This window comes from Sapajus apella, unplaced genomic scaffold, assembly GCF_009761245.1.
Source record: "Sapajus apella isolate SASKATOON/1434 unplaced genomic scaffold, GSC_monkey_1.0 scaffold4, whole genome shotgun sequence".
Taxonomy (NCBI): Eukaryota; Metazoa; Chordata; class Mammalia; order Primates; family Cebidae; genus Sapajus; species Sapajus apella.
The window spans coordinates 51,356,494-51,380,395 of record NW_022436944.1 but is presented as its reverse complement, the minus strand read 5'-3'; the positions used below and the strand labels follow the sequence as shown (position 1 = coordinate 51,380,395).

Below are 23,902 nucleotides of genomic sequence, written 5' to 3'. Positions count from 1 at the left end.
AGAAGTGGAATTGCTATATCATATGAAAATTCTGGTTTAAGTTTTAAGGAATTGCCATGCAGTTTCTCACAGTAGCTGGCTGCCACACTTTGCAATCCTGCTAGAAATATCCAATTTCTCCACATCCTCACCAATTCTTTTTCTTTTTTTCTTTTGTTGTTGTAACCACCATCCTAATGGCTGTGAAGTGCCATTTCAATGTGGTTTTGATTTATATTTCCCTAATGGTTAGTGGTGCTGAGCCTCTGTTTTTGGCCATTTGTAAATCTTTGGAGAAATGTTTATTCAGATCCTTTTGCCCATTTTAAAATTAGGTTCTTTTTATTGAGCTTTAGGGGTGCTTTATGGATATTAATCCTTTATCAGATATGATGTGCAGATATTTTCCTCTGATTCATTGGTTGCTTTTTCTCTGTTAATGGTGTCCTTTGATGTACAAAAGTATTTAATTTTGATAATTTCTAATTTATTTTTCTTTCCTACCTGTGCTTTTGATGTCATATCCAAGAAATCATTGACAAATCCATGAAGTTTTTGTCCTATAATTTCTTCTAAGAGTTTTATAGTTTCAGGTCTTATTAGGAGGCAGGGGGTAATTTGATCCAGTTTGTTTGTTTGCTTTTGAGACGAAGTCTCCCCCTTGTTGCCCAGGCTGGAGTGCAGTGGCATGATCTTGGCTCACTGCAACCTCTGCCTCCCAGGTTCAAGTGATTCTTCTGCCTCAGCCTCCCGAGTAGCTGGGATTACAAGTGCCTGCCACCACACCTGGCTAATTTTTGTATTTTTAGTAGAGACAGGGTTTCACCATGTTGGCCAGGCTGGTCTCAAACTCCTGATCTCAGGCTGTCTGCCCACCTCAGCCTACCAAAGTGCTGGGGTTTATATATGGTGATTGATTGATAGATAAGGGTCCAACTTCATTCTTTTGCATGTGGATATCCAGTTTCCCCAGCACCATTTGTTGAAAAGACTCTGCATTTCCCTTTGAGTGATCTTGGTACCCTGTTGAAAATCATTGGCTATATACGCAAATGTTAATTTATGGGCTCTCTATCCTTTTCCATTGGTTGATGTCGGTCTTTATGCCAGTGCCACACTCTTTTAGTTACTGTAGCTTTGTAGCAAGTATAAAATTAGGAAGTATGAGACCTCCAACTCTTTTTTCTTCTTTTTCAATATTGTTTTGTCTATTCAGGGTCACTTGAGATTTCATGTGAATTTTAGGATGAAATTTTCAATGTTTGCAAAAATCTCTAGAATTTTGATAGGGATTGTATTGAATCTGTAAATCCCTTTGAGTAGTATTGTCTTAACAGTAAGTCTTCCAATCTGTTAACCAGAATATCTTTCCTTTTATTTTTTTGAGACGGAGTCTCACTCTGTCACCAGGCTGGAGTGCAGTGGTGGAATCTAGGCTCACTGCAACCTTTGCCTCCCAGGTTCAAGCGGTTCTCCTGCTTCAGCCTCCTGAGTAGCTGGGACTACAGGTATGCACCACACCCAGCTAGTCTTTGTATTTTTAGTAGAGATGGGGTTTCACCATGTTGGCCAGGATGCTCTTGATCTCTTGGCCTCTTGATTTGCCCACCTCGGCCTCCCAAAGTGCTGGGATGATAGGCGTGAGCCACCGTGCCTGGTCCTTTTTCCATTTATTTGTCTTAATTTTTTTCAGCATGTTTTGTAGTTTTCACTGTGCCAGTCTTTCACCTCCTCGGTTAAGTTTAATTCCTAAGTATTTTAATCTTTTTGTAAGTAGAACTTTCTCACTTTCCTTTTTGGATTGTTCATTGTTGGCATATAAAAACACAAGTGCCAGGCACAGTGTCACATGCCTATAGTCCCAGATACTCAGGAGGCTGAGGCAGGAGGACTGCTTGAGCCCAGGAGTTTGAGATTGCAGCATGCTATGTTTGCTCCTGTGAATAGCCACTGAACTCCAACCTGGGCAACATAATAAGACCCCATTTCTTAAAAAACACACATAGCTGATTTTTGTGCATTGGTTTTGCATCTTTTGCCGAATTTGTTTATTGTAACGGTTTTTTGGGGGCGTGTGGGATCCAGGATTTTCTAGATACAATCATGTCATTTACAAACAGGTTTTACTTTTTCCAAATTTGGATGGCTTTTATTTCTGGTTCGTGCCTAATTGCTGTGGCTAGAACTTCCAATACTGTGTTGAATGACGGTGGTAAAAAAAAAAAAAAAAATCTTTGTTGGTTTTTGATCTTAGTGGAAAAAGTTTCAGCCATTCACTATTTGAGATTGGCTGTGGGATTTTCATATATGGAGTTCATTATGTTGAGGTACTTTCCTTCTATTTCTACTTTGTTGAGTGTTTTTGTTATAAAAGGATGTTGCATCTTGTCAAAATGCTTTTTCTGCATGAGTTGATCACATAGTTCCCCCTTCCATTCTATTAATGGGTGGTGCATTGCACCGACTTTCATATGTTGAACCACCTTGCATTCCAAGAATAAACTTCATGTTGTCATGGTGAATAATCCTTTAAATATGCTGCTGAATTTGCTTTGCTAGTATTTCACGGAAGATGATTGAATCAATATACATTCATAATGGATGTTGGTCTGTAGTTGTCTTGTGTCTTTTCTGGCTTTGGTACCAGAGCGTGCTGACTTCATAAGATGAGTTACATTTTCTGTTTCTTTATTATTCAATCCTGGTAGGTTGTGTGTTTCTAGGAGTTTGTTTCATCTAGGTTATTCAACTTGTCAGCATACAATTGTCCATGGTACTCTTATGGTCCTTTTTATTTTTGTAGAATCGGTAGTAGTGTTTTCACTTTCATTTCTAATTTTAGTTATTTGTTTCTTAATCTAGCTAAAGGTTTTTCAATTTGGTTGATGTTTTTGAAAAATTAACTCTTGGTTTTGTTGATTTTTTTTATGTTTCTGTTCATTATTTCTGCTTTAATTTTTACTTCCTTCCTTTTGCTATCTTTGGGTTAAGTTTTAGTTCCTTACGTTGTAAAATTAGGTTGTCGATATGAAATCTTCTCAAATGTGTTTACAGCTCTTAATATTTCCTGTTCAGCAGTGCTTTCGTGGCATCCCATAAGTTTTGTCATATTGTGATTGTACTATCATTTGTCACAAGATATTCTATAGTTTGCCTTGTGATTTCTTATTTGACATATGGGTTGCTTATGAGTGTGTTCATTTGGATTTCCCAGTTTTCCTTCTAATTTCATTGCATTGTTATTAAAGAAGATGCTTTTATCATTTCCACCCTTTAAAATCTATTAAGAGTTGCTTTGTGGCCTAACATATGTCTATTCTGGTGAATAATCCAAGTATATGTGAGAAAAATATGCGTTCTCTGGTTGTCAGCTTCATTTGGCCTATCACATCATTCAAATCCTCTGTTTCCTTATTGATCCTGTCAGGTTATTTCAATCATTATTAAAAGTGGGGTATGAAACTCTCTATTATTATAGAACAGTATTTCTCCCAGTCTGTCAATGTTTGCTTTGGAGCTCTGATGTTTGATGCATGGATGTTTCTAATTGTTCTGTCTTCTTGGTGAGATAATCCTTTTATCAATATATAATGTCCTTTTCTCTTCAAATAGTTCTTGACTTAATTTTGTCTAATACTAGCATAGCCACTTTAGCTCTGTGATTACTATTTTTTCCATCCTTTAACATCGAATGTATGCATCTCCTTCCATCTAAATATGGGTCTCTTGTAGACAGCACATAGTTGTAATCTTTTTAAGAAATCCATTCTGTCAACGCATCTATCAATTGGAGTTCCATTCATTTACATTTAAAGACATTACTGGGCCGGGTGTGGTGGCTCCCGCCTATAATCCCAGCACTTTGGGAGGCCAAGGTGGGTGGATCACTTGAGGCCAGGAGTTTGAGACCAGCCTGGCCAACACGGCAAAAACCCATCTCTATTAAAAAGACATAAATTAGCTGAGTGTGGTGGTGCACGCCTATAATTCCAGTTACTTGGGAGGCTGAGGCAGAGAATCACTTGAACCTGGGAGGGGGAGGCTGTAGTGAGCAAGATTGCACCACTGCACTCCAGCCTGGGTCACAGAGCAAGACTCCCTATCAAAAGATAAATAAATAAAAGTTAAAAAAAATAAATTACTGGTAGGGAAGGGCTTTGTAATTTTGTTGTTTTCTGTATGTCTCCTGTCCCTCATTTCCTCCATTACTGCCTTCTTTTGTGTTTAGCCACATTTTAATTCCTTTTTCATTTTCTTTATCTGTATTCTAGGACTATTTTCTTTGTGGTTAACACAGAGAGTACATTAGCAGCCCAAATTTGTAACCGCCTATTATATTGATACCAACCAATTTGTCCATGTATTTACTTTTACTACAGATCTTTCTATTTTTATATGGCTTACAGTTACTACCTGAAGCATTTCATTTTAAATTTTAGGACTCCATTCAGAATTTCTTGAAGGGCAGGTCTGGTAGTAATGAACTCTCCCTCAGCTGCTTCTCTGAGAATGTCTTAATTTCTCCCTCATTTTTTGAAGGACAGTTTTTGTCAGATATAGAATTATTTGTTGAGACATTTCTTTCAACACTTTAAATATATCATGGCACAGCCTCCTGACAACTTTTTACTGGTATTCTTTTGAAAAATTGTTGTGTTTCTTATGTAGCCATTAGTCCTTTGTCAGATGAAGTTTGCAAATATATTCTCTCATTCAACAGGTTTGTGTCTTCACTTGTTTCTTTTGCTGTGCAGGTTTCAGTTTAATAGAGTCCCATTTGTCTATTTTTTATGTTACTGGCAGGAATAACCAGTTATGTCCATTTTTGTTTTTGTTGTCTGTGCATTGGAGGTTTTAAGACCTAATTTGTTTTTCCTAGACTAAGGCAAAGAAACCTGTCACCCAGGCTGGAGTGCAGTGGTGCAATCACAGCTCACTGCAGCCTTGACCTCTCACCCTCAAGTGCTCCTCCTACTTTAGCCTCCCCAGTAGCTGGGACCACAGGCATGCACCACCATGCCCAACAAATTTTTTGTAAAGACATGGTTTCATTATGTTTCCCGGGCTGCTCTTAAACTGCTGAATTCAAGCAGTCTGCCCACCTTGGCCTCCCAAAGCAGTAGGATTTCAGCTGGTTGTAAATACATGGATTTATTCTGTTTTCCATCCTATTCCGTTGGTTTATGTGTCTGTTTTCATGCCGATGCCATGATGTTTTAGATACTATACCCTTGTAATATAATTTGAAGTTAGATAGTGTGATGTCTCCATGTTTGTTCCTTTTGCTTAGGATTGCTTTGACTATTCTGGCTTTTTATTGGTTCTATATGAATTTTAGAATTTTTGTCTATTTCTGTAAAAAAATGACATTGGTATTTTGATAGGGATTGCATTCAGTCTGTATATTGCTTTGGGAAGTATGGTTACTTTAACAATATTCTTCTGATCCATGACCATAAAATTAAAATGTCTTTCCATTGTTTTTCCTCAGTTTCATCCTAGGTATTTTGTTTTTCCTAGGTATTTTGTTACTGCTGTATCTATTGTAAATGGGATTGCTTTCTTTATTTCCTTTTTGGCTATTTCATTAGTGGTGTAGGCAAATGTAACTGATTTTTGTATGATGCTTTTTTTAATCCTGCAACTTTACTGAATTTGCTTACCAGTTGTAATAGTTTTCTCTGGTTGTGTCTTTTCATTTTTCTAAATATGTATCATATACAAAGTGGGACAATTTGGCTTCCTCTTTTCCAATTTCAAAGTCTTTTTCTTCTCTTACCTGACTGCTTTGGCTAGGACATCCAGTACTATGTTGAATGGGAGTAGTGAAAATGGATAGCTTTATCTTGTTCTAGTTCTTAGAGGAAAGGTCTTTAACACTTTTCAATTCGGTACGATGTTAGCTATGGGTTTGTCATATATGGACTTCATTATTTTGATGTGTTCCTTCTATATGTAGTTTGTTGAGTCAATCATGAAGATATCTTGAAATTTATCAAATGCTTTTTCTGTGTCTATTGAGATGGTCCTATGCTTTTTAGTCCTTCATTCTGTTGATGTGATGTATCATGTTTATTGATTTGTGTTATGTTGAACCATCCTTGCATCCCTAAGATAAATTCCACTTGATTATGGCATGCTATCTTTTTGGCGTGTTCTTGAATTCACTTTGCTAGTGTTTTGTTGAGTTTTGCATCTGTAGTCATCAGGGACACTTACCTGTCATTTTGTTTGTTGTTGCTGCTGTTATGTCCTTACCTCTTTTTGATATTAGGGTAAGGCTGGCCTCATAGAATGAGTTAGTTGGAATCCCCAATTCTTTAATCTTTTGGAATAGTTTGAGGACTAGTATTATTAGTTTTGCTTTTGTTTTTTGAGATGGGGTTTCAGTATGTTGCCCAAGCTAGTCTCAAACTCATGGGCTCAAGTGATCCTCCTACCTCAATCTCCCAAGTAGTTGGGATTGCCTCTAGAGTAGCTGTGATTACAGGCATGCCAGCACATGCAGCTATGGTATTAGTTCTTTATGTTTTGTAGAATTTGGCAGTGAATCCATCCACTGCTGGGCATTTTGTCAGGAAACTTTGTATTACCACTTTGATTTCATTATCTGTTACTGGTGTGTTCAGAGTTTTAATTTCTTCCTGTTTCAATCTTGTTAGGTTGCAAGTGTCCAGGAATTTATCCATTTCCTCTAGGTTTTTCCAGTTTGTTAGCATATTGTTCATAAAAGTCTGTGGTAAGCTTCTGTATTTCTGCGGTATTAGTTGCAACGTCTGTTTTGCTGTTTCTAATTTTATTTGGGTCTTCTCTCAGTCTAGCTAAGTTTATCAATTTTATCTTTTTGAAGAACCAATTTAATTTCATTGATTCTTTGTATTTTTTTAACTTAGTATTTCATTTAGTTCTGCTCTGATTTTTATTTCTGCTAATTTTTTTTGGCAGGGGGGTGGACAGTCTTGCTCTGTCACCCAGGCTGGAGTGCACTGGTGCAATCTCAGCTCACTGCAGTCTCAGCCTCCTGCGTAGCTGTGATTACAGGTGGCCCCCACCACACTGGTTGATTTTTTGTAGTTTTAGTAGACATGGGGTTTCACCATGTTGGCCAGGCTGGTCCCTCCTGACCTCGTGATCCATCTGCCTCAGCCTCCCAAAGTGCTGGGATTACAGGCATGAGCCACTGCACCCGGCCTATTTCTGCTAATTTTTCAATTAGGTTTGTGCTTGTTTTTCTAGTTCCTTAAAGTGTATCATTAGATTTTTTTAGCTGAAATCTTTTTTGCAGCAGACATTTATTGCTATAAATTTTCTTCTTAGTATTGCTTTTCCTGTATCCTACAGGTTTGAAGATGTTGTATTTCCACTTTCATTTGTTTCAAGAAATGTTTTTGTTTCCATTCTTCATTGACCTAATTAGGTTGTTCAGGATCAGGTTATTTAATTTCTATATGTGTGTATAGTTTTCAGAATTCCTCTTGGCATTATGTTCTAGTATTACCCCATTGTGGTCCGAGAAGATACTTATTTTAAATTTGTTGAGACTTTTTTTTTTTTTTTTTTTGCCTACAATATGGTCTATCCTGGAGAATGTTCTATGTGGTAATGAGAAAAATGTGTATTCTGCAATTGTTTAATAAAATGTTCTGTAAATGTTTGTTAGGCCCATTTGATCCAAAGGTCAGTTTAAATCCAATGTTTTTTTGTTGGCTGTTTTTTTTTTATCTAGATGATCTAATGCTGAGAGTCAGGTGTTGAAACACCTCACTATTACTGTATTGGAGTCTCTCTCTTCACATAGAATATGTTTTCCCTTCTCTTGTTGTAATTCTATAGGTAAAGTGCATTTCTTGTAGTCAGCATATAGTTGGGTTATGATTTTTTATCCATCAGACAGTCTACATCTTTTAAATGCAGAATTTAACGGATTTACATTTAAGGTTATTAGTATGTCAAGTTTTGTTTCTGTCATACTGTTTTTACATTATTTTGTATATTCTTTGTTTCTTTTTCTCTTAAATGTAATTGCAGTTTGCTGGTTTTCTGTAGTGGTGAGTTCTTTCTTTTTACTTGTGCATTTGCTTTTCTGGGGAGTTTTTTTGCTTTCCTGTGTTTTCACGATGGTAAATGGCATCTGTTCACTTCCAAGTTTAAGACTCTCTTGAGCCTTTCTGTAAGCTGGTATAGTGGTGACTAATTCTCAGCTTTTGCTTGTCTAGCAGAGATTTTATTATTCCTTTATTTAAGTAAGGATAATTTTTCTGGATATAGTATCTTTGGGTGTCAGGTTTTTTTTTTTTTCTGTCAGCATTTTGAATATATCATCCCATTCTCTCTTGGCACATAATGTTTCTGCTGAGAAGGTACTAGACACTTTTCTGTTGTTTTCAGAATTCTCTCCTTGTCTTTGACTTTTGAGTTTGATTTAATGTGCTACGGAGAAGACCTTTTTGCACTGTTATCTCTTTAATGATCTCTGAACTTCCTGAATCTGGATGTCTAAATCTCTTACTAGACTAGGAAAGTTTTCCTCTCTTTGCCTTCTGGGACTCTGATAATTCAGGTATTTTATTGTTTTGTGGTGTTCTGTATGCCATGAAGTTTTTGATCATTATTTTTTATTTTCTATTTTTACCTGAGTTATTTCAAATGACTTGTCTTCAAGTTCTGAGATTATTTCTTCTGTTTGACATAACCAGTTGTTGAAGATTTTGGATGTATTTTGTGTTTTATCCAATGAATTCTTCTGTTCCAGAATTGGCTTTGTGCTTTTTTATGATATCAGTCTGTGTGGTAAATTTCTCATTCATATCTTTGTATATCTCAATGATGCTTTAGAATTTTTTTTTCCTGGATTTTATGAATTTTTGATTGGGATCTGTTATTGGAGAATTTGTGTTCCTTTAGAGCTGTCAGATTTCCTTGATTTTTCAGGTTTTCTTTGTCCTTATGTTGATGTCTACACATGTGGTATAACAGTTGCTTCTTACAAAATTTTGACTTTGCTTTTGGAGAGGACTTTTTCCTGAAGGTGTGTCTATGATGTTGGCTAGGTAGAACACTTTCCCTTTGAGTATGATCAAGCATACTCTTCTTCATTTCTTCAGTAGTAGGTGGAATCAATGGTATCTGATTTCCTTGGTGGCTTGGGGTGAAGTTGTTAGTGGAGGTTTTGGTGATATTTTGCTGGGGCCTGGTATGCCATGTTGGTCAGTCTTGGGGCCCCATTACTGGCAGCAGTGGGCTATGTCTGTACTTGGCCCAGGGCAAGGGAAGCTGGCACTGGTGTTACTGGGTCCATGCAGGCCAACTTGGACCTCCAAGTAGCTTACTCAAGTGCCAGTAGTGGCGGCAATGAGTCAGGGAGGCAGGTTCTTGGTCGCTTGGGCAGCTAGCATTGCATGGGCAATGACAGGAATAATGGTAGGATGACAGTCTGAGTCCAAGTGGTGTGCATGGGTGCTGGTGGCGTCTGCAATGGGCTGACAGGCCCACAAATGGAGGTGGCTGCCAACTGTGCTGGTAGTGGCCTGGTGGGTAGGCCCAACATCAGGCTTCTTGGAGGAGTATTCAGGTGCCAATGGTGGCGTATGCCAGGCAATCCTTTGCTTTTTGGATTGTGTACTGTGACGCTGTGGCATAGCGTCGGGGAGGTGAAGCCAGGTGGACTTGTCTTTAGGCTGCCTGATGGTGAGTGCGGCAGGAGTACACTCAGCAGCCACCTGTGGAATGCTTTGGTGGTAGGTGGCAGCAGCCTTCAGTGGTGGGCAGCCTAGGCCAGCAGGTGGGGAACATAGATGCCACTCATGCCATAGCTTATGCTGAGGTAGTCTGCCCCTCACCCATGCCTCAGACCCTGGAATGTCAGCCCAAGGTTGCTCGTGCCTAAACCCCAGGGGCAACAGCCATACTTCTCTTGTGCTGCAAGCCCTGGCACTGCTGGGCTCCAGAACAGTGCATGGTCTATTGTGGGGAGGCTCTAGATAATGCCTTGCTTTAGCTACTTACACCTCAAGGAGTATGTGAAACCCAGTGTGAGCTTTCTCCCTGGAGCAGTGCAATCCTATTATCTCCTGGCAGCTCCCTATGTTAGCTTCAGGGCCTGTGAAGATCAAGGGGCTTGCCCATGGTAGGGTTGTAGGAGCCCATGGTAGAAATTTGGACTGCTGAAGGTCTGTCACTTACCTTTTCCCTGTATTGGGGAGTCTCTTGACTGCTCGACATTCCTGGACAAGCAGGCATTCCCACTTCCTTCTCCTTTATTGCTCAAGTATTTCCTATCCCTTTCCTGTTGAATTCTAGTATTCTCTCTTGGAGGATCTATTTGAAGTATGATTATCTACTTACTACTGTTTGGTTCTTCTCTGTGGAGGCAGTGACTACTAAATGCTTCCAGTCAGCTATTTTGAAGTGCCTGTTGGAATTTGGTGCTTAAAATAATTTCTTAGTTGATATTCCAATTTTGTTTGGTTTTTCTGTGTTCTCCTGTAAAGTCTTTAGCATATCTGATGCTTTTGTTTAAGGGATAGTTTCTGCACATTTTTTCCTATAAATGGACCATGTTTTGTTCTTTGTATGACTTGTGATCTTTGGTTGAAAATTGGATGTCTGAAAAACAGCCAAGTGTCCTAGTCTTTGCAAACTGGCTCCATGCCAGGAAGGACCTTCACTAAGTAGCAGGATGTGTTCTGACCTTTAGAATCATCCCACGATGAAGCCCGAAAGACCCTCCAGGACACTGCTTGGTAAGGGTCTTGCTTGGGGCCCTGTATTTGTTTTTATTTTGTTATACCACACTTAATTTTTTCATGTGGATAAAAAGTCTTCCTACACCTTGTTCCAGTCTAAGGGTCTACAGTCCTGCAGCTTTCACAAGCAGTTACCCAACACTTTCTACAGCTTTTCCAAGCCTGTGCTCTAAGCTATACCACTTTTCCTCATCCACGCTCCAAATAAGGCAAAAAGAGACCAGTTCTTCAGCAGCCCCCAGAATGCTGCAAATAAGCTCTCCCCGGCTCCCTCCTATTTGAGGGAACTCACTGGGACCTGGGCTGCTGTTTCTTCCCAACACTACCACACTATGGAGAGAGTGGGGCAAGATTGAGCAAAACCACCACAAAATTTCTTACCATTTTGATTGTGACTTTTCCTTGACTGGGCATTAGCTTGGTTCCTGTAGACCTTTGTCTGCCTTCCAGAGTTCCCATAAGGCTTTAGTCTCTACTTGTTTTGTTAATGTTTCCATGGGGGGAATGAAGACCTGGGGCTTCCTAATCTGCTCTCATTATTTTCTATTCTTCTTGGTGCTGTATAGTCCAAGCACAGTGCAAAAATAAAGTGTACAGTGTAACAAGTCATTTTAAAGCAGACACATGTAACCATAATGCAACTCAAAAAAAATAGAACATTTCTAAAACTTAGTAAGTTCCCTGCTTACCAAATCCTCGATTCCCCTCACCCTCCCTTCCCGAAGCTGACCATTATTTTAATTTTGTGGGAAATCATGTCTTTGCTTTAACACTATGTTTAAATCCCTAAACAAAATATAATAATCTTACCTGTTTTAGAACTATAAACGGAAACATGTTATATATCTTTTTGTCTGATTCTTTAATGTTTTTCCTTACAAAGGAACTTTTTTTTACTTGTATAGTATTTCTTTTTATGAATAGACTGCTGTCAATCTATTTTTAACAGCTCTAGAATCACTGGATATACGAATTTATATTGTCAGTTGCACCAATGCCAGTTTTCCAGAGTGGTTTTTACCAGTAACATATAGGAGCTTGTTTTTGCATACCTTCTCCAATAATTATTTGTACATTTTAGCTAATCTGGTGGGTAGAATGTTCCTTTTCATGTATCTATTTGCCATTTGTATTTTTCTTTTGTCAAGGACGAATAAAAATATTTTGTTTTCCTAAGACTTCTTTATATATTCTGGATATTAGTCAGTTACAAGTTGGGTGACAATATATCCTCATTTGCCCAGGATATCCAGTACATACCTGTGGTCCCAGGGTAATTAAAAGGCCATTGAACAAGGCACAGAACTTGCATTACCAGATTTCAAGATCGGTGGTAAACCTACAGTAATCAAGATGATACACTACTGGTTTAAGGACACACATACAGATCAATGGAACAGAATTGGGAATTCAGACATAGACCAACATTTTAAACAGATTTCTACAAAAGTGCCAATTAAATAGGATAACAATAGTCTTTTCAATGAATGGCGTTAGATCAACAATTAAAAAACCCAAACACCTCAAAGTCATATACAAAAATTAACTCAAAATACAGTACAGACCCTAAATGTGAGTGAGAGAGAATTTTGTATTATAAAACGGAGATATGAACTAGGTGGGTCTGCTCACTGACTGTTACCAACTTTTTATTTTTTATATTCCCTTGGGGAAAGAGAGGTAACAGAGCTACACTAGTCCCCATGTTCTGCAGTGTTTGTTAATGAAGTCTTTTCATTAACAGTCAATTCCATCAAATCATTTTTAAAAATATTCTTTAGCAAGATACAGACTGGGCTCTGGACCATGTAAATCCTAGTCTGTGGAAGGAAGAACACATGATCTAGCATCCAACTAGCTTGTTTCAACAACTAAGTGCACTGAGATGAATGCACTGTTGTCAGTCACTCGGCTGCCATCTGATCTTTAGTTTTCATTGTCTTACTAGCCCCACTTTTCACCGAAGCCAATTTCATAGAAGGAGACACTTGATATTTTAATCAGTGCCTCCAAGCTGTTTTACCCAGGCTGGAGTGTAGTAGCACGATCATAGCTCACTGCAACCTTGAAGTCCTGGGCTCAAGCAGTCTTGCCACCTCCACCTCCCGAGTAGCTAGGACTACAGGCACATGCTGCCATGCCCGGCTAAGCTGTTTTTAAGATTTAGAAATAGAAAAAACTCTCCAAGAAAATGCTATATTTTCAAAGTAAAACTGAGATTGTGACTATCTCTGGGTGAAACAAAATTAGAACTGGCAATGTCTAGTTACTAAACAGATAGTGGGGAAGCCGTAAGAAACATTAAACAAACACCAGATATGTTCTCCGATCCCAAGAACCACAGCTTATTTTGTTGCTAATACTCCATTTGTAATAATAGGGAGTTTGAACTAACTACCCAGCTAATGAAAATTAGAAAAGCTGAACAATACCTGCTTCAAGACTTAATAGAGCTGAAATAGTAACACCAGGCCAGAATCAAGAAGACAAATTCTAAGTGAAGTATGGCATTTGGGGCTATTTTCCCTTGGGACATTGAAAGGGTCGAATAGCAATTTTAATGCCTTTGTAGGACTATGAGGACAAATATTTGTATCTTCTTGGGTGAAATCTTCAGACAATTTCAGCCTGTGAAGAATGAACTAGCCCTTATGGGTATGGAAGTCTAGCTTTGTATATGATTAATCCCTTTATAAATTCAATGAAGGTGTTTCTGGTTTATTAGTTCCCCTAGGTACCTAGCAAAAACAAAAGAAAATCTGTACAGCATGGCTGATCATTGTGGCTCACACCTGTAATCCTAGCTACTCAGGAGGCTGAGGTGGAAGGATCATTGAAATGTATGAGTTTCTGGCTGCACTGATCTATGATCATACCACTGCATTCCAGCCTGAGTGACAGACCCTGACTCAAAAGAAAAAAAATCCTGTAAACTAAAACAACATCTTAGGCCTAAACTGACTCATACAATTTCTTACATATAATGTCTAAAACACAAACCCATGCCCATTAGAAGACCAGAGGTACAACAAACAAGCAGCAGAAAAAAAGACCCAGAAGAGCTCTAGGTAATGGATTTATCAGCTACCACTAAAAATTATGCTATGTTAAATAGAAGACTGGGGATTTCAGTGGGTCAGGTGTAAAGCAAAAAAAGAGACACGGCTGACTTAAGGAGTGAATGCAGATGCAAAAGAAGGGGGAGAGAGAGATTATGAGTAAGAAAGAATGTTAAGAGAGATATTGAGAACTTAAAAAAAAAAAACTTATGAAAACCAACAAGTCACAAAGTTAAAAGCTCAACAAATCCAAAGTGGGATATATTAGAAGAATAAAAAAGATATGTGAACACCAGAACAAAGTTGACATGCTATTATTAAACAGAAAAAAATAGGCTTTTAAGAAAAAGTCTCATTAAAAATTGACATTTCTAAAAGGCTGAAGACTCAATTTACCAATAAGATACAGGTTCCAAATGTGTATAAACTTAGTAACATGGAATTAAAACATATTAAAAAAAACAACAATTCAAGGAGAAATACACAATCCATAATCGTGTGTGACTCTTCTCAGTAAACAACAAAGAAAAGCCACAAAAGATTCAAACAGTATGTCCAAGAGTTGCCAAAAGAACACACACAGTTTTCAGGGACATATGGAAAAAAATTGTGTGTGTGTGTGTGTAAGTGTGTGTGTAAAAGATTTATATTCGGCTGGGCACAATGGCTCACATCTGTAATTCCAGCACATTGGGAGGCTGCGGTATGCAGATTACCTGAAGGTCAGGAGTTTGAGACCAGCCTGGCCAACATGGTGAAACCCCATCTCTACTACAAACATAAAAAAAAAAAAGAGCAGCTGGGCATGGTGGCAGGTGCCTGTAATCTCAGCTAGTCAGGAGGCTAAGGCAGGAGAACTGCCTGAACCGGGGAGGCAGAGGTTGCAGTGAGCCAAGATCACGCCATTGTACTCCAGCCTGGGCAACAAGAGCAAAACTTTGTCTCAAAAAAAAATTTTTTTAGATTCAAAAAACATACTTATGTCTATGAAAGCACCATTTGCTCTTCTGACACTGTATTTTATTGGCAAAATAATACTCTATATGTTAATAAATTGGCCATAAGTTGAATCACAGAGGAAGCCTCAACCAATTTCAAAGGATTAAAATTATAGAGTATCTGACTACAATTCAATTAAGGTAGAAGTGGATAATAAAAGGATCTCAGAAAACCACCATATTTGGAATTTTGTAGGAAGACATCTAAATAACCCATGATTCTAAAAAAGCAGCACAATGGAAATTACACATTTAACTAAATGACAGACATTATGTCGCCTCAAATCCCATGAGAATGGAGGTTAAATGATGCTTGGAGTAAATTGGTAACTTAATGTGTTAGGAAAGAAAAAAACACCCTGAGTTTAAAAGAATACTGCCCTCTGCCCACCCCAAGGAAATGACACAAATTAGTGAAATAACACTATGGAAAACATTAAAGTCAGGAGCTGATCTTTGAAAGAAAAAAAAAGAAAAACAGCTAACAAAATTGATGTAAAGAAAAAAAAACCTGTCAAGGAAAATCAGGGGAAAAAAGTGTGTGTGTGGCAGAGGTAGGGGGGGGAAGTATGAATTCAAGGGGGAAAAAACCACAATATTTATAATTAAAAGGGGACACCAATAGATACTGTAGACGTTAAAACAATTAAGTGATATTATCAACAATTTTACTTTAACAGAATTGGAAATTTAGATGAATCAATTTACTCACCACAATGGAAACCAGGAATAAAAAACTGAAATAATCCTGTATCTGTGAAATAGAATCTGTAATGAAAAGCATTTGCACAAAGAACTCTAGGCCCAAATGGTTTCACCAGTAAATCTTACCGAGCATAAATCACTATTTCAGGAATACAGTTTCATTTAATTTAACATTGTGAACAAAGCCTCTGTAATTCATGTACCAGATTAAAGGAGAAAAAGCAGCATCATCTCAATGAATGAAGAAAAAAACCACCACTTGAAGAAACAAAACCTACTCATGCTTAAAAAACTCACAGCAAACAGTAATGTCCCTACTCATGCTTAAAAAACTCACAGCAAACAGTAATGTCCTTAATCTGATCAGAGGAAGTCTATAGAAAATACACAGCAAACAAACTTAAAGAGTGAAACATCAAAAGCTTTCCCTGTGAGATAAAGAAAACAAGATGCTGCCTTTTCTTTGCAGTACTATACAGGATTTGTGTCCTGGCCGGTGCAGCAAAGCAAGAAATTTAAATATATAATGATTACAGAGGGAGAAATAAAATTGTCATTATTCCCAAGTTACAATGTTCACAAAAAAATCTGAAATTGTTAGAATGTTTAGTAATTTCAACATACAAAAATCAACTATTTTTATATGCTGAGAAATGGAAATTCTAATTTATATTTGTTAAATAACATAAATCTTATAATGAAAGTTATGAAAATGTCCAAGGCCTTCAAAAGCAATGAAACAGAAACTAAAGGCCTACATAAATGGAATGATATGCCATGTTCATGGACATAAGACTCAATATTTTAACAGGTGTTCATTTTCTTCAAATGATCACTGCCCAATCAAAAGCTCAACAGCGTTATTCTCATTTTGGTGGAACTTAACCTGATTCTACAATTTGTATGAAAAAGCAAGGCAAATAAACAGCCAAGAGAAGTTTAAGGAACAATGAGGGAGGGATGGACTTACTCTACCGTATCTTCTTAATTATCTTAAAGCTATATATTAAGTCAACAGACAAAGAGCTCTATGGAATATAACAGAGGGTCTAGAAATAGATGCATACATGGACATATGATTCACTACTAAAGGATTTACTGCAGAAGTGCTGTAGGAAATGAATTGTCTTTTTAATAAATGGTGCTGAGTCATTTAGATATACATATGCCAATAAAACCCCTTAAAACAAAAACAATTCACATTCTACTCAACAAATGAATTATAGGTGGATTGCAAAGCTAAGTATAAAACATAAAACAAATGTTTTATGAGTTGGAGGTTGCAGTGAGCCGAGATCGTGTCACTGCACTCCAGCCTGTGTGACGGAGCAAGACTGTCTCAAAACAACAAAAAAGTAGTACCTATAGAACTTTGTGCATTCATCACATACAAACTTCTAAAAGTTTCTAGGCTATGCAGTTCACCTGCAAACTTTTTTCAAATTGCTGTAACTCTCCAAAAAATTATCAATACATTTATTGAAAAAACTCCGCATGTACAACTCATGTTGTTCAGGGATCAACTGTACACTTCTGTGTTCTCTGTGTTACATTTCACAATAAAAATAAGACATGATCATGACATTTCATTACTGTTTTTGATCTGTCTCAATTTCCTACCATTTCTGTTGCAGACAGCTGTTGAGCTCTACATTCATCTATTACTCCACCTATCTCGATTAAAGATTATGGGCAACAAAGCAAAACCGCATTATACAGCAGCAGCTACAGCAAGATAGAGAGTTCTGGGCTGGGCGCCGTGGCTCATGCTTGTAATCCCAGCACTCTGGGAACCTGAGATGGGCAGATCACAAGGTCAGGAGTTTGAGACCAGCCTGGCCAACATGGTGAAACCGTATCGCTACCAAAAATACAAAAATTAGCCAGGCATGGTGGCGGGCACCTGTAATCCCAGTTACTCGGGAGGCTGAGGTTGCAGTGAGCTGAGATTGCCATTGCCCTCCAAACTGGGCTACAAGGGCGAGACTTCATCTCAAAACAAACAAAAAAGAGTTCTGGTCGTACACAATGTAAATGTGCTTCACTCCTGAACTGTATACTTGAAAATTGTTAAGGTGCTAAATTGAATATGCATTTTACAATTAATTTTTTTAAAAGGAGCAGCAGCTCCAAATTTCATGCTCTCACAGCCCCTTGGCTATGGAAACTCTCTACAAAATGCTTTGTTTTTGACAGTTTCACTCGTCGCCCAGGCTGGAGTGCAGTGGCACAATCTCAGCTCACTGCAACCTCTGCCTCCCAGATTCAGGCCATTTTTCTGCCTCAGCCTCCCAAGTAGCTGGGATTATAGGCGTGCGCCACTACACCTGGCTAATTTTGTAGTTTTAGTAGAGGCAGCGTTTCACCGTGTTTTCCAGGCTGGTCTTGAACTCCTGACATCAGGTGATCTGCCCACCTTGGCCTCCCAAAGTCCTAGGATTATAGGTGTGAGCTACCACACCCAGCCTACAGGATGCTTTTATACTATTTTAGGCCTAGAATGCAAATGAATTAAAACTCCACAACTACAAACTCAAGTAGGTGACAATGTAAGTCTTAAAAGTGAATTTTGTCTTTGGAGTTGCTGCCTCACTGCCTTATTTGTACCACAGAAAGCACTATAGCCTAAAAGCTCTAAAACTTCAAAGCCATGATCATGAAGTTCCTTTGGTGTACAATGTTAGTGATCACACATGAAATGAATTAAGAGATCTAAAGAATATTCTGAGTCAATTATCATACACTGCAATGTATTCAAACTACTATTTCACTTTTGTGCTACAATAAAAGCGCTTCAGCAGTTACAATATGGTATTTTACTGACAAGACACACTGAACCAAATTGTTGCTTCCTGAGAAAGGTGAGGTGGTCTTTCCTTTGAGAATTTTCTTATGAGAAAATTCTATATTGAGACTTGACATTCTATTACCAGCACTTCCTGGATGGTTTTGCTAGGTTCCTATCCTTATTTACACAGGGATAAAATTCCTACTTGGCTAGGTGTTTCCCCTCCCCACATCCCTTCCAAAGAAAACATCAAAAACAAAAAATAAACATTTTCATTCCAGGGTTGGTGGCAAAATAAAATAGCTTGGTCTAAGATGAACTCACATTTTTTTCCACACATTTTCTTTAAATCCTTTGTGAAAGTGAACAAACAAGAAAGGGATATGTGTTCAGTACTAATTCCTTTCAAAACCAAAAGATTTGTAAAAAAAACAACATTTAACACAAAATTTGAATTAACTTTATTTCCCCTACAGTCAACAACTTCTCTGCATTGAATTTTAAAGCAACAAAGTAAAATAAAATCCCCCAAATGACAAGGTATCAGAAATCCAGACTTTGTTACACTCTATTTGTGAAAATGTTCAGCCATTTTATTGTTCTGTAAAAGAACCATCATCTGGGTCAAAAATGAATTCTATAAATCAAAGAATATTCTACACCTTGGAAAAGAAAATCAGCAGTAACATTCTCACTGAACATTGTAAATTACATTTTTCTTCATAAAAGGTACATACTATTCTGCACTTTTCCACCAAAAGCAGTGGTGTGTTATGCTTGTTATATAAAAAAAAGTTATATCCTGTGGCAGGAAAAACCCTTTTCTCTTTCACTTTTACTAAACAACTGGAGAAAATGTTCAAGTCTGTATAAAGTTGCCTATAAGCTGGAAAGTGAACTTTTTCAATCTCCATTTACATTTTAGTGCATCTTTTGACAACTGTCACATTTTTAATAAAAGTAAGAAAATGCATATAGCACTAAAGAGTGTTTCATCAAATGCTTAAGGGATTAAAAAATATGAAGCAGAGAACAAAATCATTGTGATGGATGAAACTGTTATAAAATAAGAAAAATCCAGGCAAAGTTTACAAGTCTTTTGTTACTTTGATGAGTCACAGAAAATGAACTTTGGATACCTGTCCACTTTAAGGTTTTTCTCCTTAATCTTTTGCATGTAAACATAGTGCTAACTTCTTCAGTACTAACATACCAAAACCCCATCCTGGTAAGCAACATCCTGTGTAGTTGCCATGATTTCCAAAGCATATAAATTTAGCCCTTGAATGAATGATATATGAAGTCTGCTCTGTAAGTACCTGGTGAAAACAACTGCTAACAGCAGTAATAATGTGTCAACATAAAAAACTATTTGAATCAATTAGCTACTCAGAGGTCCATCTTTGAAACAGCAGCTTCTTCTCAGAGCAAACAGTAAGCAACAGAAAATGTACATTTGATGAAACATTCTTTGCATTGGAGAAACACGAAAATAAATATAATTCAAAGGAGTATAATTACTTTTCTAATACATCTTTCTCAGACCTGTACTAGTTTACTGGTTCAAGAAGCTCTCATCACATTTTATCACTTGTATTTTACATATTGCTATTTGGGTAATTCAAATAAAATGCAGGTCTTGTAAAAGAATAAAAACATTGACAAGTATGCATGTGCCAGGGACCAAATTCGAGGGTTCTTTGGTGCAATTAGTCCAAATTCTCAGATTTGAAGGATAATATGTACCAATAAAAAAAAAAAATCTGCTGCTAGACACTTACAGCAGTGCTCTGTCTTGCTTCACATTAGAAATTGAAAACAGCTGTTCTCAATAAGCCAATTTTATTTTTTTTAATCAGGCATTGCCAGAAAATTTTGTACATTAACCTGGACCAGTGATGGTTCTGTACCCTCTGTTGCTGTGAAACACGACATGAGCTAAAGGCAAAGACCAGTTCTCACAAGGACAACTGCTTCAAGTTAGGAACCAGAACAGTGCATTTAAACAGTCTTCTTAGATATTTTCTTGCCTTTCTTAAAAACCAGCTTATTTTTAATGTAGCCACGCTTCCTTTTGGTAGTCTATAAAAAAAAAACCAAAAAACAGAACACATAGTATTAATGCAGGTTTCTGACTGATTAAAAAATCTATACATACACATAGTTTACTGCACTATGATGACTTACTAAGCTCTTTGCTCTTCTTGTGACTGGACTCCTTGAATAGTTAAGTGAACACCGTTTCTTACCTGAGTATACTAACAAATCCAAGGTGAAAGGACTAGGTCCCTAGCTTTAGATGAAAGAACTACCACAGCGTTCCTCAAACGTGTGTCATACATCCTCACCTCTCTTCTCAACCACAAAGTGCTGAGCTGCAATAATTATTCAAATTTCCAGGCATGACAGAATATTTAACACTAGACTAAGGAATCAGAAATGCTAATGCTGCTCCTGGTTTAGCCTCCAAGAAATTAGGTGTGTGCCAGAAAAACAAGTTAACTTAGTAACTCTTAAGAGTCCCTGTTTTCTGTAAAATGAGGATGACTGTAACCATCTACACAACTGAAAGACATAATCACTTGGCACATTCTCTAAAAATAATCTTTTAGGTAGGAAAATAAGCAATTAAAAATGCAAAGCGAAACAACATTCCTTCAGTTTCATAGATCTTTGAAAAATAAAATATTATTTTCTAGCAATTCAGTATCCCACTAAAATACTTTCACAATAGATGTTTCCTAGTATCAGAAACAAATTACTGCAAAAATGTTTATGTTAGAACCCTAAAGGATAAATCACAGGCATATAGGTCTTTCAATCTGACACACAGCCTTAGATAATGAAGAAAGCAAATATTTTCTGAAAATAAATAATTTAATGCACCATCAAAGCTCTGGGTTAAAAGAGGCAAACGACTCAAGAGACTAGCCACTCAATTCAATTTTCATATTGAAAACTGAATTTAAATACAACTCTTAGTGGTTTCAGAAACTGGGTAAATCTTACATCAGGTTCCTTTATTCACGATGTTCAGTTCAAGACAATTTATAGTAGTTTCTAGCAGGGATGAGAACACAAGGCAAAATGCAGTCCTTCTTAAGGTTATAAAAATTAGCTACTGCTAACTTGTTAACCCCATTATGCTACCTTATTGTTGAACTGATTAAGGCAAAAAGTAATAAACTTCAGAGAGTACAATTTAAAATTTAAACCAGATCAAGTCATTAGTTCCTTTATTATCATTACACCCAAATTTCTAACAGGATACTTCTTCTAGGAGATCATGATGTGCCCCAGGAATACTCTAGTGTGTCATAGCTCTCAGGGTGCTTTTCTCCTACTGGTGGTGAACCATGCCAAAAAGCCTGTTCTACAGCCTGGACTACAGTTTCTAGCACTTTAGTCATGCCAGCTTTGCAGTGGCCAGTAAACTCTCAGAATATGGATGCTGTTATATGTACCCTCCTCCTCCAAAGTCAAAACTAGGGTGGAGAAAGGAAGTAAATAAAAAGCAATCCTTCATAGTGCTAGTACAAAACATCTAAAGCCATGGAAACCAGCAAGTCAAAATCTGTTATTGGCTACCAGGATATATATTTTGGTCACACAAGACAGATTATTTATTTATTCACGTTTATTTTGGGAAAATGATGGGATGGCAAAAGAGGTCAAATCAAGAAAATTTACTGCCTTTGGGGTCTATATCAGACAGCAAGTTCAAGAGTCCTCTTTTCCAGAAAAAGTACACCTTAGTTATGCTTGGGTATCTTAGAAGTAACTGCTTTGAGATTAGCAGCATTTGCCTTCACTTGTGTACTGGTGGGACTCACCAGTTTCTCCTACCTCATGCCTGTGAGAAACCTCATCATTTGATTTCTTAATGTTATTTTACCTAAAGATGATAAGTTTGATATGACTAACACAATCAGCTCTCTGTGACCTCTTTAAATACATTAGTCCAGATATGATAATTTACATCTGGCACATAAAATATTCATATAAAAAGCTTCCATTTACATATCGTACAGTTAATATTCAGCACTGTTATAGTACAAATTAAAATAATCTGTATTTTGAATATATTTGATGTATATTTTAAATAACAAAAAGACAGTAGTTTCAATGATATAAAATAACTGATCTGAGCTATGTAAATGGAAGCATCCTTTCAAAAATTACAACTGAAGTCAATGTAATAATAATTATTATAAGGATAGTACTTTATAATGAAACCGTAACATTTTATCTGACTGCTCATTCCCATTTCCTACTGCTGGACAACCCTACATAAATACTCATTTTTAGTAATCTTTTATAGCAAAGATTACAGATCTATTTGGCTTAAGTGGATACTAATGACCCCCAATGAAATACTTCATATCTTATATAGTATTTATTAGAAAAGAACTGCAGTAGCCTCATAATTCTTGCCTATAAGCTTTGTCACAATTATATTAAAAAATGATTATCTTAAGATAAATGATTTTTTGGGCTTCAGAAGGACTCACTAAACTCAAACCTACTCTTTATTCAATGAATAATACAGTAACATCATATTAACAATGGAAGATAAAGATGCAATATAAATTTGCTCTGCTCAAAAGATGAAGAACTAATAATAATTCCATCACTTGAACATGTAGCATTTTTACGTCCATACAGGTTTGGAAAGCGATGGCCACAGCTATATCTTACTTCACAAGTAAGTCTTACTAATGGGAACAGCACAAACCAAAGTCAGAAGGCCTCTGGAAAATCTGAGCTTGGGGTATCTGAAGTGCTCAGTTTGAAAGAAATGCTCCTAGCAGGCTAGCCTGGTAATTACTTTGTATAAATATAGAAGCCATAGTCTTTAAAAATCTGGCAGATGGATATTTATTACAATTTCCAGAAATTCTTTTTCATACAAACCAACCAACTTTAAGTAACCCTTTAATGCCTTCACTTGGCACCCACCTTCTTTGACAAATATTTCTGTTTTGGGAAAATATTGGTGACTCGAGGTTTGTGATCTAGTGTCTCCCTGTTGTCAGGTGCTTTTACTTTATATATCCTAACAAGCCAGTGTTCTGATGTAAAAGCTTCTTCCAAATGCTTGAATTTAATGTCCTTATTTCCAATCTCAGCATTACGTGTTCGGTCAAAACCTGGGGGTGTACGAAAATCCAGCTGCAAAGTGACATTATTATTGGGTGTTAACCATATTGGAAAACATTCAGTGTTATAAGACAGTAAATGTTATCATTACAGTAATACCTTCTCCCTTTAAACTCAGAAAACAAGTCATCTATCTTAATAGTTCTCATGTATTGCTAGGAAGAAATCAGGAAGAGAGAAACTTAAGTACATCAGAGTAAGAATTTCACAGACTCCTTAGAGTAGATGAGCATCATAAAGGCATCAACAAAACAAAACAAAACACCAAAACATAGAAATGAAATCCATCAAAGCCCTTTTCATAGGTATATAGCGAGAACACACCTAAGGGGCATCTTTTCTGTTTCAGGGCCTTGCACAATCTTTTCTCTCTGCCTGACATGTTCTTCATTCAGCTCTTTTGCATGGCTGGCTCCTTTACCATCCCCTTCAGGGAAATAGTGATTGACAAATCTCCTTTGTTGTTTC

At 37.2% G+C, this 23,902-nt stretch overlaps 1 protein-coding gene across 2 annotated transcripts in view; it reads right to left on the bottom strand.

The window, feature by feature from the left end:
* Positions 1–18,718: 18,718 nt before the first annotated feature.
* STT3B (STT3 oligosaccharyltransferase complex catalytic subunit B) overlaps positions 18,719–23,902 on the bottom strand; it is a 103,054-nt gene continuing 97,870 nt past the window's right edge. Inside the window, exons 15-16 of one of the 2 annotated variants that reach the window (XM_032268439.1) lie at positions 23,234–23,446; positions 18,719–20,356 (exon numbers count right to left, since the gene is read on the bottom strand). In XM_032268439.1, the coding sequence (XP_032124330.1) occupies positions 20,276–20,356; positions 23,234–23,446 (294 nt within the window). In that variant the 3' untranslated portion in view covers positions 18,719–20,275. The remainder of the gene's footprint in view (positions 20,357–23,233; positions 23,447–23,902) is intronic. The other variant, XM_032268449.1, reaches the window with a different exon arrangement.